The sequence below is a fragment of the Solanum dulcamara genome, chromosome 7 (genome assembly GCF_947179165.1).
Source record: "Solanum dulcamara chromosome 7, daSolDulc1.2, whole genome shotgun sequence".
Taxonomy (NCBI): domain Eukaryota; kingdom Viridiplantae; phylum Streptophyta; class Magnoliopsida; order Solanales; family Solanaceae; genus Solanum; species Solanum dulcamara.
In genome coordinates, this window is record NC_077243.1 from 7,935,866 (window position 1) to 7,947,056 (window position 11,191).

Consider the following 11,191-nt stretch of genomic DNA (forward strand, 5'->3'; position numbering starts at 1 on the left):
TTGCGTTGGGGTTTGCATCTTTATTACTTTTACCTAATAAAAAATTGTCACAGCACTGAAAACCAGTAGAGGACGAATGATGAATGCTTATTTGGTCGTTGTAATGGCTTTACAACTCAACTTAGTGCTCATGGCAATAACCTAGGGTCCTCCTTGTAAGTTGCCTAAATTGGTGTCCTATTTACTTTGGATCCACCATTATCCCCAACTGACTTTGTTTCTACTAGCATTTGACTCATGATTTCCTATAGTAATTCACTCACTTCTTTGACTGCTAAGTCGTGCCTTTGGTGCTCCACCATACTCGGTTTTGGTGCAAATCTTTTCCCTTTCCAAAGAAGGGAAACTAAGCATTGAAACATTGAAGAAAATGCCTTTATTTAGGCCCACCATATGGTTGGCATTTCTCTTTTCTGCAAAAAAGAAAGAGGAATGAGAGATGTAAATCCCTTATCACAGTGTCAGCTTTGATGAACTGCGTATCACAGGCTATTGTGTCTTGAGTAGTAACATAATATTTCATCTCTTTTGTAAGGTTTCAGAATCTGAGACTGATTGCGGAGCTGAGGCAAACCATCATCACTGTTCTGTTTCTTTTAGGTAAAGGTGTGCAGGTTTTATCATACGAACAAGACATGAAGCAGAAGGTTGTGTTGGGAGGATGTCTAGTGTAAATAGTGATGGTTCTTTGGTTCTCTCTTTCACTGTGATTTTTGTGACCACACTGTTTGTGTTCAGGTCAAAAAAGAGCCAGTCAAGCTATTTCTTTCTCACCATACCCCACAAGAAAGTGAAATAACACATCTTATGTCTCCCTGAGATTCCTTTCTTTATTTCAAAACATTTACCTCTCTCCTCACATCCTCTCAAGCCTTCACCTTTCTCTGTGTTATACTCCCAATTCCCATGACAGTTGGTGGGGACACTTGTGTTTTTCTTTATCAGATTCTTATTTGCTTGAACAAAGTACTAGAAGCAAAACAAAATTAAAAAAGATAAAGAGAGAAAAAAGAAAATCCCTTGAATAAAGAAGTAGTAGCAAGAATCTCTCTGCCCCTCACTCTCCTCTCCTACCTTCCATCACTTTAAAGGTGCAGCCTACTCTTGATTATTTTCTTTTCTTAGATGAAGACAATCATGTCAAAGAGTTTTCAAGACTTGTCCTCTAAGAGGCAGTTCCACTGGACAGCTAAAGTCAGCAATGAAGAAGAAGACCAACAAGAACAAGAAGAAGAAGTAACATCAAAAGATCCATCTCCAAAGCACTCAGAAGGGAAAGCAGAGAATATAAAGGTACATTCTTTCAAGAATCCTGAAGTCTCAAACACCAAGTCATCAACTTTAAACACCATCCATGAAAACAAGGCAGAGGACAACAACAACCAGTTAAAGCAAGAATCTTCTTCAGCAACTAGGAGGAAGCTGCAAACTATAGCAGTAACCAGGCTAAAATCTGTCCTAACGGCGTTCGGGCGAAACAGGTCTAACTTCCAACAAGGCCTTGGAACCAGAGTTGTAGGCACCCTTTTTGGGCACAGGCGTGGACATGTGCATTTTGCATTTCAAAAAGATTCCAGCTCACAGCCAGCCTTTTTAATTGAGCTAGCCACACCTATAAGTGGATTAGTCCGAGAAATGGCGTCCGGGTTGGTCCGAATCGCCTTGGAATGCGATAAGGAGGAAGAAAAAAAAGTGTCTAGACTCATAGATGAGCCTGTGTGGAGGACTTACTGTAATGGTAAAAAATGTGGCTTTGCAACAAGAAGAGAAATTGGGGCAAAAGAAGTGCAGATTCTTAAAGCTGTGGAGCCAATATCAATGGGTGCTGGTGTTTTGCCAGGGAATGGAGAAGAAGAAAGTGCTGATTCTGGTGAGATTATGTATATGAGGGCTAAATTTGAGAGAGTTATTGGATCAAGAGATTCAGAGGCATTCTACATGATGAATCCTGATAGTAATGGAGCTCCTGAACTTAGCATTTATTTGCTAAGAGTTTAAGGTTTATCAACCAAAACTTATTAGAATATTAGATGAAGTCCTTTTCTTTCCTCTTCTCTCTTGAAGAGTTTAACTGAATATATTAATCTTTTCTTGATCCATGGACATGGAGATCTAGCAATGTTCTATGTTTTTGTTTTCTTTTTTCTTTTTTTTGTCTTTTATTTTGGACAACAATGGGTTACTGTAATCTTTTTTTCTCTTTCTTGGGTGGAATGGAAAATATATGTTACCTATAAATGATTGAATTTGTCCATGATCAGATAAGACAAATATTTATTCTTTTTGTCTTCTAATTCTCTGTTGATACCATGACATTTTGGCACACAATTTGTTCCTGTATACATCAGAGTAATTGGCTCTTTGTTACTGTACAAATTATCTTGATGATGAAATTCTTGAATATCTTAGCACAAAAAACACCCCTTAACTAGTTTCTTCTTCATACTTTTTAAAAAAAAATTCTAAGTGTGATGACAAAAGGTAATAAGAGGTTTTGTTTTTCTTTTTCCTTCTTTTCTTGACTGCTTTTTTCCTCCTCAAATCTTTAAAGATTTGCTAGGTTCCTTTTTCTGGCAACTAGCTAGATACGATACTAGATAAATTTTGGGCATCTGATCCAAAGGGTATAAAAAATTGCATGTTCCAATCATTGGTTTTGGTGCATATCATCTTTGGTCTGGACTTGATCAAAGTAACATGAGAACCCCAAGAAGTTAAACTACTACTACTACTACTAAAGCTCAATCATAGAAGTCCTCAAAAGCAAAAATCAACCCAAACTTTCCTTCACTGACTGACATGTTACTCAGCTTTAGAACTTAGCTTTCCCTTTATACTATTAGAAGTTTCAAAATTACCAGACTTTTGCATCTTTTATTTGACAGACATATCCATTAACAAGGATGTGTTTAGAAGTTAGAGAAGGTTAAACAGGACAACATGATACACTAATTGTTTCAGGTTGAATTTATGACTTTTGATCATACAATGACAACTTTTACCGTTACGTCAATACTCATTCCATTGAGATGGTTAAAAAGGGCAACATGATACACCAAACTCCCACTATTGCATGAATCTGAAAAAGGCAAGAAATTGTTTTCACGGCTTGAATTCAAAACCTCTAGATCACACGATAACAACTTTTATTATTGCTTCAAGATTCATTCAATAGAGAAGGTCAATAACATATAACTAAACAAATCAAAATTTTATTAGATAGGTAAATATATGTCCATTTGATTGTCTCAGAATATGTTCTGACCCCTTATTAATGCCTAATAAATAAACTAATAAGGGGGATAGGTAAAATATGATGTTATTAGAACTTAATTATGAGGAGAAAAGAGGTATTCATTCATTCAAACAAAAGTTTTGTTTACCGTATGCAATGATTCTTCTCCTATTTTGAAGGCTTTATATTCATTTGTTTTATTTTGAACATCCTTTATACAAAGTGAAAAAGGGAAGGTTGATATTTGAGGGGGCCATCTTAGTGGATGTGTGATGGAGTACAACAATCAAATAAATGAATATATCAAAAATAAGATTACATTTTCACAGTAATCGAGGTTTTCTTTCGATCATGTTGTTATCATTATTCAAAGTTTCAATAGTTGTTTGTTGCTTTATTATCTATGAATCCACGACTTAAATTTTATGAATTTCTACAATAATTTCAGTCACATATTTAATGAATTTCTCGATAAAGATTTGTGTAAAAATTGATGAATTTTTGAAAATCCATACACTACGATCTGAATCCGCTACTACTTAATCAAATCAAATTTTTAAGGAGGATAAGCTCAAAAAATGCCGAGGAATTGTTTTTGTCTGTATTATGTCCCATCTAATCATGTATATTCATTTGCAAATTGATAAATATAAATTAAGGAGGAAAAATACTAGTAATAAAAACGAAAATCTCAAGAATTTTAGAGGTCCCAGTAAGATATGATACAGTTTTAAGTACATAGGGTATAAGCATGATTTTTGGGTATGGTATGATTATTTCAGTCTGCTACTAATGCTTCAATCATTAGGAAAGTACAGTGCATTTATTTTATTTATCGCTTGCTAAATATACATCATCTTTGTTAAAACATTTTCTTGTTTTTTTGCCTATCACGCCAAAATAAGTATGCCTAGCTAGTTTCACATGGCCTCGTCTTGTGTAGGACCAAAAAGGAATTGCGACCGTTGTTAAAAGAGCATTCAAGACATTTACGTAATAAAAAAAAGAAAGAATGATAGTGGGAGATTAGGTTTCAAATCTCATGGAGATTTAAAAAAATAATACTTGGTACGTAATATCTTCTCATAATATTTAAATTTTAGTGACAGAGTTATCTTACCTTTATTGACACGAGATAATAAGCAACCTTGAAATAATTAAAGTGTGGTTAAAAAGGAAGAATAGAACATGAAACAAACATTCATAATGAAGTCAAGTTTTACCCTATGATATGTTTTTTTTCCTTTAAAAAATGCCCTTTTCGTTGCGTCTTTGGCTTAACTATGTCCTCCAACAAGCAAAATAGCTCAAAAATACCTTATTCCATTCATTGAAACTCATTTCTGATGTCATTAATGGCCATATCATGTTAGGTATTGGAACTCAAACTCAGAAAATAGGATGACAATGCCACTGCTCAGGTTAAGAAGACCATCTGCCAAGGTCAAGACATAGCGATCCTGAAACATTTTTATACTTAGAAAAGCACACTAATCTACAGAAACTTGAAGCAAATGTGCTTCCAAAATTTTAATAACAGAAGAAACAATGAAATAATATTAATAGCACGACTTCAATAAGCCCAAGTAATCTGGAAGAAAAAGAGAGAAAAGTCATAAACAACTACAGATTTAATCACTGTTAGACAGTTAGACTGTTGTCTAATACTAGTGAATGAGTGCTCCTCCATTGCCTTGCCCCGGGGTGACAAACGATAAGCTTGATTGTGAGCCGCCCCCAGCTAGATTGGAATTGCCAAGTGATCTGCCTTCCTTAGTGCTTTACATTTTGGCGAGCAAATCCTGGCTGAGTGGTGTAATTGAAGACATGAGGCCCAAACATGAACACAAACCAGAAACATGGATATGCAAGCTGCATCAGTTCGCAGAAGAAAGGAACTCAAAGGTACACTATTAAAGCATGATTATGAAGTTGGTTCTTGTGCCAGTGAAAAATGTAGATGACTTCTAGTGCCAGAGAGACTAATGTTTTTATACTATTGCACTGAGACGGACTTAAATGGAGTGACATGGACGGTGAGAATTCATATAGCCAACCTCACTTGATTGGGATTGAGGGGTAGTTGTATCTGTTTTTGATCTTGTAAGCTAAAATTTAAAATCTCTTAGGACCATTGTTCAACTGCTCACTTGAAAGTCCATATCTATCTAACCACGTAACAAAGAGTTGATGAACTAATTCGTCCATGTGAAATGAATGTAGAAGAAGATATGAAAAAATACTTGAAGAAGCATGGATAGCCAAAAACTTGATGAAATAAATGACATGTGAAATGAATGTAGAAGATATCAAATGTACCTGGAGAAGCATGGATGGAGCTGCTGCTGTTTCAGTATTAACATGGCTTCTGGTCTTTCTTCCATTTAAAGTGACAACTGATGGACTGTTCGCTGTTGTTATATCCCAGAAGCTGCGTTTTTTTGCCGTGGGAGCTGGAGAATGAAAACGATGACTTGGACTCTTCAAATCAACATCATGTGCTTCCCTTGGCCGCAAGCTTGCCCTTGTAACAACCCTTTTAACACCACCCACTTGTGTCCCTCCTGCTGGTTTTGCACTCTTTCGTGACAACTCACGGATTGTATCATCTTTCTGCTTTATCTGCAATACATGATCCTTCTTCAGTCTCTCAATTTCTGCCTCCAATCCCTTAACCATCTTTTTTAGATCTCTAACTGTGTCATCTGCACCTTTTCTCTTGGATTCCGGGGTAAAACAATTTCCAGCCAAGAAAGAGGGCCTTGCTTTTCGTTTTTCATTTGGCTGAGCAGAAGACAGTGCTGGTGATAAGATAGAGGAAACTATTGATGGGGCAGGGGAAGAGTTTGCAGCCAAACTTTCCTTCTGGATTGTAATCAGCTTTTGCTGCTGATGAGCCAAACGCATTCTCAATTCACGATTCTCTTTTTGCAGCTCAAGCAATAACTTGGCCTGATCTGTTTCAGAATCAGGCATTTGCATTTCCTCATGTGCATCATAAGCCTGCACTTGGTAAAAGGAGATATTAGGATGAGAATGCATCCCTAAAATACTGAAAATTATAGATGCTCATGCTTCACAGCTAATGTAAATGTCAACTGCATTTGCATGTCATTATGGACTGCTCTGGCATTAGATGAAAAACATGGGAGTTAGAAGTAACTTTCTGAAGCACAACATTCATTCTTTTTTCAAACTCATGATACTTCAATGGGTATAATTAAGTAGCATTACACACACTTCAATGAATGTACACCTCTTTTTAAGTCAATGTATTACATAGTATGATAGTAAGCTGCAGAAATTTAACACAACTGCAGGGCTAGAGATTATAGCATCTAAAAGTAACTTCTAAAATGACAAATTCATTTGAAGCAGTACACATAGAATAATAAATCAATCAACCACACCTTAATTCCAAACTAGACATTGCATCGCGAAGGCAAAAGATCATGATGGTCAATAAAAGTATTTTACTTATGATGACAACCAGACCTCAAAACAATGTTGCGTAGTAGTAGTATGAATTCTCTAACCTTTGTTCGGATCTCTTTCGCTCGGTCAGCCCAGTGTAGTGTATTTTGGGTTTCACCAAATGAAAGATTACTTGGGCTAATATTGGCAATCATCACGGTGTTACAAGCACCACCCAGTGAATCCTTGAGTAGTTGCGTGAGCTTAGAATTCCGATAAGGAATGTGCTTTTTCCCCTCAACTAGAGCATTGATGCAGCTACTCAGCGCGAGAAGTGACTTATTTATGTTAGCACCTTCAAGTGATCTCAGGGTTCTCTGATCAGTAGCTAGAGCTCTTTCTGAACCCGCAAGGTCAATGAGTGAGAGCTTTCCGACTCGGTTTACAATGTTATTCGAACTATCTTTGACATGATATTCAATCACAACCTGTGTGTTGAATAAAAATATCATTAAAAATCAAGAAATATTGGTGGTGCTACGTTAATTATGAATATGACGAAATTGCAATGACCTGAAGAATAGCATGAGAGCGTGAGGACGTTTCATTGCAGCGGGTGGGCTCTGTGGTTCGGTTTAGGTTTCCTTGTTGGAGCAATGACATTACCTGTTGCATAAAAGAAATACAGGTCAACAAAACTTTGTTTTAGCAACTAATACTCTACTATGACCAATCTAAAAGAAAACAAGGATACATACTTCATCTGTGGAGTATGCTCTATACTGTGTAAGCCCTGCTGCCACTATACCCTGCATTATAAGCAGTGTGAGATGAAAGCCCTGATCAGAAACTACTACAGCTACTAGTAGACAAGTATAAAAGATTGGACAACAAAAGAAAATTATGGAACAGTATGCAGTTAATCTATTTCAGAAACAAATGGCAAGCACTAATGACTAATGTTTGTGAAGCTGATCATTCTTTAGAAATAAGCACATACCTGTTTGTCTTCTCTTAGGACTAAAGGTCTTCCTGGGGACAGCAAATCTCTCACAGTTTCATTGTAGACCTCTAGATATGAAAGATGAACAACATGATTCCCATCAAAGCTCCTTTGCCGTATCTTGCTAAAGAGATCCTTGATTGCTAAAACCATTACCCCTGGATTCTCAATTGTACCAAGCATTGTGTATGTCTTTCCAGCACCTGTGGCACCATAGCAAAACACCGAACCATTTCTTCCCTGCAGAACTGCTTCTACAAGCTCTGCTGTTCTGGAAAATACAAGATTCCAAGTGTTCAGTTCTATCTACATTTTAATCAAGGAGGAGTAGACTTAGGTAGTCTTACCTCTGCTGTTCTGGAAAATACAAGATTCCAAGTGTTCAATTCTATCTACATTTTTAATCAAGGAGGAGTAGACTTAGGTAGTCTTACCTCTGATAGCAAAAGCTTGACCTCAAAAAAAAATAAAAGAATAGAAAATCCCTTTTCATCAAACAAGCGACTAAAATCTCACAATTCTGTTAAGCGTTCACTATTTTGAAGATCAATCAATCAACCCCTATGACGCATTACCATGTGGGGTCTGATAAACGAATACTCTATATTCATTCTGCTCTATTTAGGTCCATTTTATTGCAATGGTTCAGTGTAAAAAGCCTTAATGAGAGCACTTAACCTACCAAATGTTACAACTAGGTAAGATCTGCTAGACAGACAATGTGCTCCTATTGCCAAAAAAACTGGGGTTTGCTCAAGAAAGACTACGGAAAGTCAGAAGCCTTAAACTAAGAAATATCCATCTCTTAAATACAAATTTTTAAGCTTTACACCTCAAAAGATACTACAAATGACACAGCACTCACAAACTATCAAGTTGCTACCGCACTAACATCGAAGGCTTTTAGAAATAAAATGATACTACAAATGACACTGTAGATACAAACTATCAAGTTGCCACCACACTAACATCAAAGGCTTTTAGACCTTACAAGATTCTACAAATGACACTGCAGCCACAAACTATCAAGTTGCCATCACACTAACATCAAAGGTTTTTAGACCTTAAAAGATTCTACAAATGACACTGCAGCCACAACTTATTTAGTTACTAACACATCAAAATATCAAAGGCTGGCTCATAGTATTGACAAAAATTTGACAATTGTTGTTTTCTTGATTAATGGATCATGGATCAATTAGTGGAATCAACAGAAAGTTACTAAAATTGTTCCAACTCACGTTGTGGAATAAACATCATGCTGAGTAGCAGTATCAGGAAAGGAAGCATCAAAAGTAAAATGTCGCCCCCTGAGCCTCTTTAGCCTAAGGTAGTCATTCTCGGTGGCAAATTCAGTCAGATAAACATCTCTTCCATCCACTATTTTCACACAACACCTGGCTCCAGCTTCTCTCTCCTTTCTTGAACTTGGCCTTAGCCTTACAAAAACAAGAATTCTACTACCACCATCATCACCATCTCCCCCTTTGCTGGCTGCTTTCTCCGAAATGGTATCTAACTCTTGTACATTTTCTTTCACTGTCCTTCTAGTTGCCCTAGGCTCTGTATGTGGCATTGTTGGGCCTCCCATTGAAAGCTTTCTTGCCACAGTACTCGACGCATTCACCCTCTTTGGGTATGAGAATCCTACTATTCTGTCACCACCTGCCACCACCGCGACATTTTCCTTCCCATCATCTAACCCTGAAGGCGGCGGCGGTGGCACATAAGTTTTTGTTACAGTTGAACTATGTATAGTGTTCTCCCTCATCACATGACTAATTGGCTTTGATTGTTTTTGCTCTTTCTCAGCTCTTCTGCCTGAACTGACAAGGTCTACACTAGGGTGACTCGAAAATCTTGAATCTTCAGGCTTGAAAGATTGATTCTTGATAGCCGCAGAGCCTTGCTTTTGCTGTTCATACAAAAGGGTAAGTGCTTTCATCTTCTCTTTCAAACCATGGTGTGGATTTCTCAAATTTCGAGCCATTTGGGTATCTTCTTGATCTGTTCTTGGTCTAATTCTTTGATCATTCTGTGGCTGCGAGTCAGTTATCTGAGATCTTGTGAAAACTGGCATTCTATCAAAAAAACCTCACACTCCCAAACATGCCCTTGCTGATTCCCGAGTAACCCAGTAGCTAAAACTGATTGGATTGCAAGAAAGTTGACAACTTTCAGTGAAAATTCAAGATTCTTGATGCTAATTAGCTAGATTGGGTCTCGAGTAAACAAGAGAAACGAGAAGTTGGGGAAAGAGGGAAAGAACAAGATCCTGTATATTGGGGGGATAAACATGAACCGTTGATTTAAGAAAGATCGACGGTTGACAGTAAAGCGAGGGAGTGAGTGTTTTTAAAGAGTCTTTTTATTGCTATTTTCACTCCGATTTCAACTTTCAGAAGGGTAAAAAGGTAAATATTGGGCATCTGGTGAAAGCAAAAATTGGAGTGGCAATAAAGAGGGCCAAATTTGAATATTTAAAATTATAGGAATTTGTAACGGTCATATAAGTGTCAGATTGTGAAAGGTCCGTTATAAACAGATATTTGGGGTCCATCACGGCAAATCTTCACCTTTATTTATTATGATGATACGATACCTAATGTAATATTAAAAACAGAGGGTAATTACAATTTATGGTAGAATCTGTGGGATCATAGTTCATCAAAGTACCCCCGAAGAACAAGATAAAAATTGACGAATTAATTAAGCAGGTGATCTTTCAAATAAATTGAGATTTTAGATTTGAAATCATCTACATATTTTTTCGATCAAATTCATTGCATGAGACTTGCTTGATGCGGTTTATCTCATCAACAAAAAGGAGAAAAAAGACATATGAGGAACTCTTAAATATCATGTAGTACAAACTAGTTTTACCTTTAACCTTTTGACCTCAAAAGGAGAACTAATAACATATTTTTTTCCTTGCTTTTTTATTCTTCTTATTAACCTTCACTGAAGTGCTTGTTGACAACTGTGAACTTCACAAGTCAAAAGGCATTTCCCATGTATTTTCTACAAAGTGTGATAGAGTCCACGTGACATGTATGACTGGAAATTATTTTTAAAATATACATATTTTTCATGAATCTAATATTTAATGACCAAAAAATATTATTTTTTTTTGTTCCTATCCGATATCGAAGGCCGATTACATTTGGATTTACATTGAAAAGTCTCACATTGGGATAAAACGCTTCATAACAAATGCGACTCCGTATCTAAAAGGGTTCGAACTCAAAACATTTGATTAGTGATTAAGAATGAAAGAATATTTATCACTCCACCGCAATCTTACTAGTAAAAAAACATTAAAAAATCGTCACTTACGGGCATAAACATTTTCCTTACACAATCTTAATATTTAATACTCAAAATCATCAAAACACTTTGGCATTGTCGTTAATTTTTAATACTCAAAATCATCAAAATACTTTCTAATTTGGTAATATTGTTACTGTTAATTTTTAATATATTTTTCACTCATCTACGAAGCATTGAAAAACATTTTCCGGTAAAGTGACTTTGGTCAT

At 36.4% G+C, this 11,191-nt stretch overlaps 2 protein-coding genes across 3 annotated transcripts; one reads left to right on the top strand and one right to left on the bottom strand.

Annotated features, from left to right (window-relative positions):
• The first annotated feature begins 387 nt into the window (after positions 1–387).
• On the top strand, positions 388–2,238 carry LOC129895023 (protein MIZU-KUSSEI 1). Its single transcript, XM_055970650.1, has one exon. The coding sequence runs from the start codon at positions 1,126–1,128 to the stop codon at positions 1,996–1,998; it is 873 nt and encodes a 290-aa protein (XP_055826625.1). The 5' UTR covers positions 388–1,125; the 3' UTR covers positions 1,999–2,238.
• Positions 2,239–4,632: 2,394 nt separating this feature from the next.
• Positions 4,633–10,113, bottom strand: LOC129896596 (kinesin-like protein KIN-8A). 2 transcript variants are annotated; one of them, XM_055972534.1, is made up of 7 exons: positions 8,894–10,113; positions 7,650–7,923; positions 7,408–7,458; positions 7,223–7,315; positions 6,772–7,137; positions 5,555–6,238; positions 4,633–5,107 (listed from the first exon to the last, which is right to left on the bottom strand). In XM_055972534.1, the coding sequence occupies exons 1-7, from the start codon at positions 9,730–9,732 to the stop codon at positions 5,009–5,011; spliced, it is 2,406 nt and encodes an 801-aa protein (XP_055828509.1). In that variant the 5' UTR covers positions 9,733–10,113; the 3' UTR covers positions 4,633–5,008. The 2 variants fall into 2 exon arrangements, with proteins under 2 accessions (XP_055828509.1, XP_055828510.1); XM_055972535.1 differs by having other exon boundaries at positions 4,633–5,041; positions 8,894–10,112.
• Between the last annotated feature and the right edge of the window lie 1,078 nt (positions 10,114–11,191).

Coding starts and splice junctions, on each gene's coding strand:
- LOC129895023 (XM_055970650.1), top strand. CDS start 1,126: ATGAAGACAATCATGTCAAAGAGTTTTCAAGACTTGTCCTCTAAGAGG.
- LOC129896596 (XM_055972534.1), bottom strand. CDS start 9,732: ATGCCAGTTTTCACAAGATCTCAGATAACTGACTCGCAGCCACAGAAT. Junction 7,138..7,222: donor GCTCTCATGCTATTCTTCAG/GTCATTGCAATT, acceptor TTCAACACACAG/GTTGTGATTGAATATCATGT. Junction 5,108..5,554: donor CTCCATCCATGCTTCTCCAG/GTACATTTGATA, acceptor GAACTGATGCAG/CTTGCATATCCATGTTTCTG.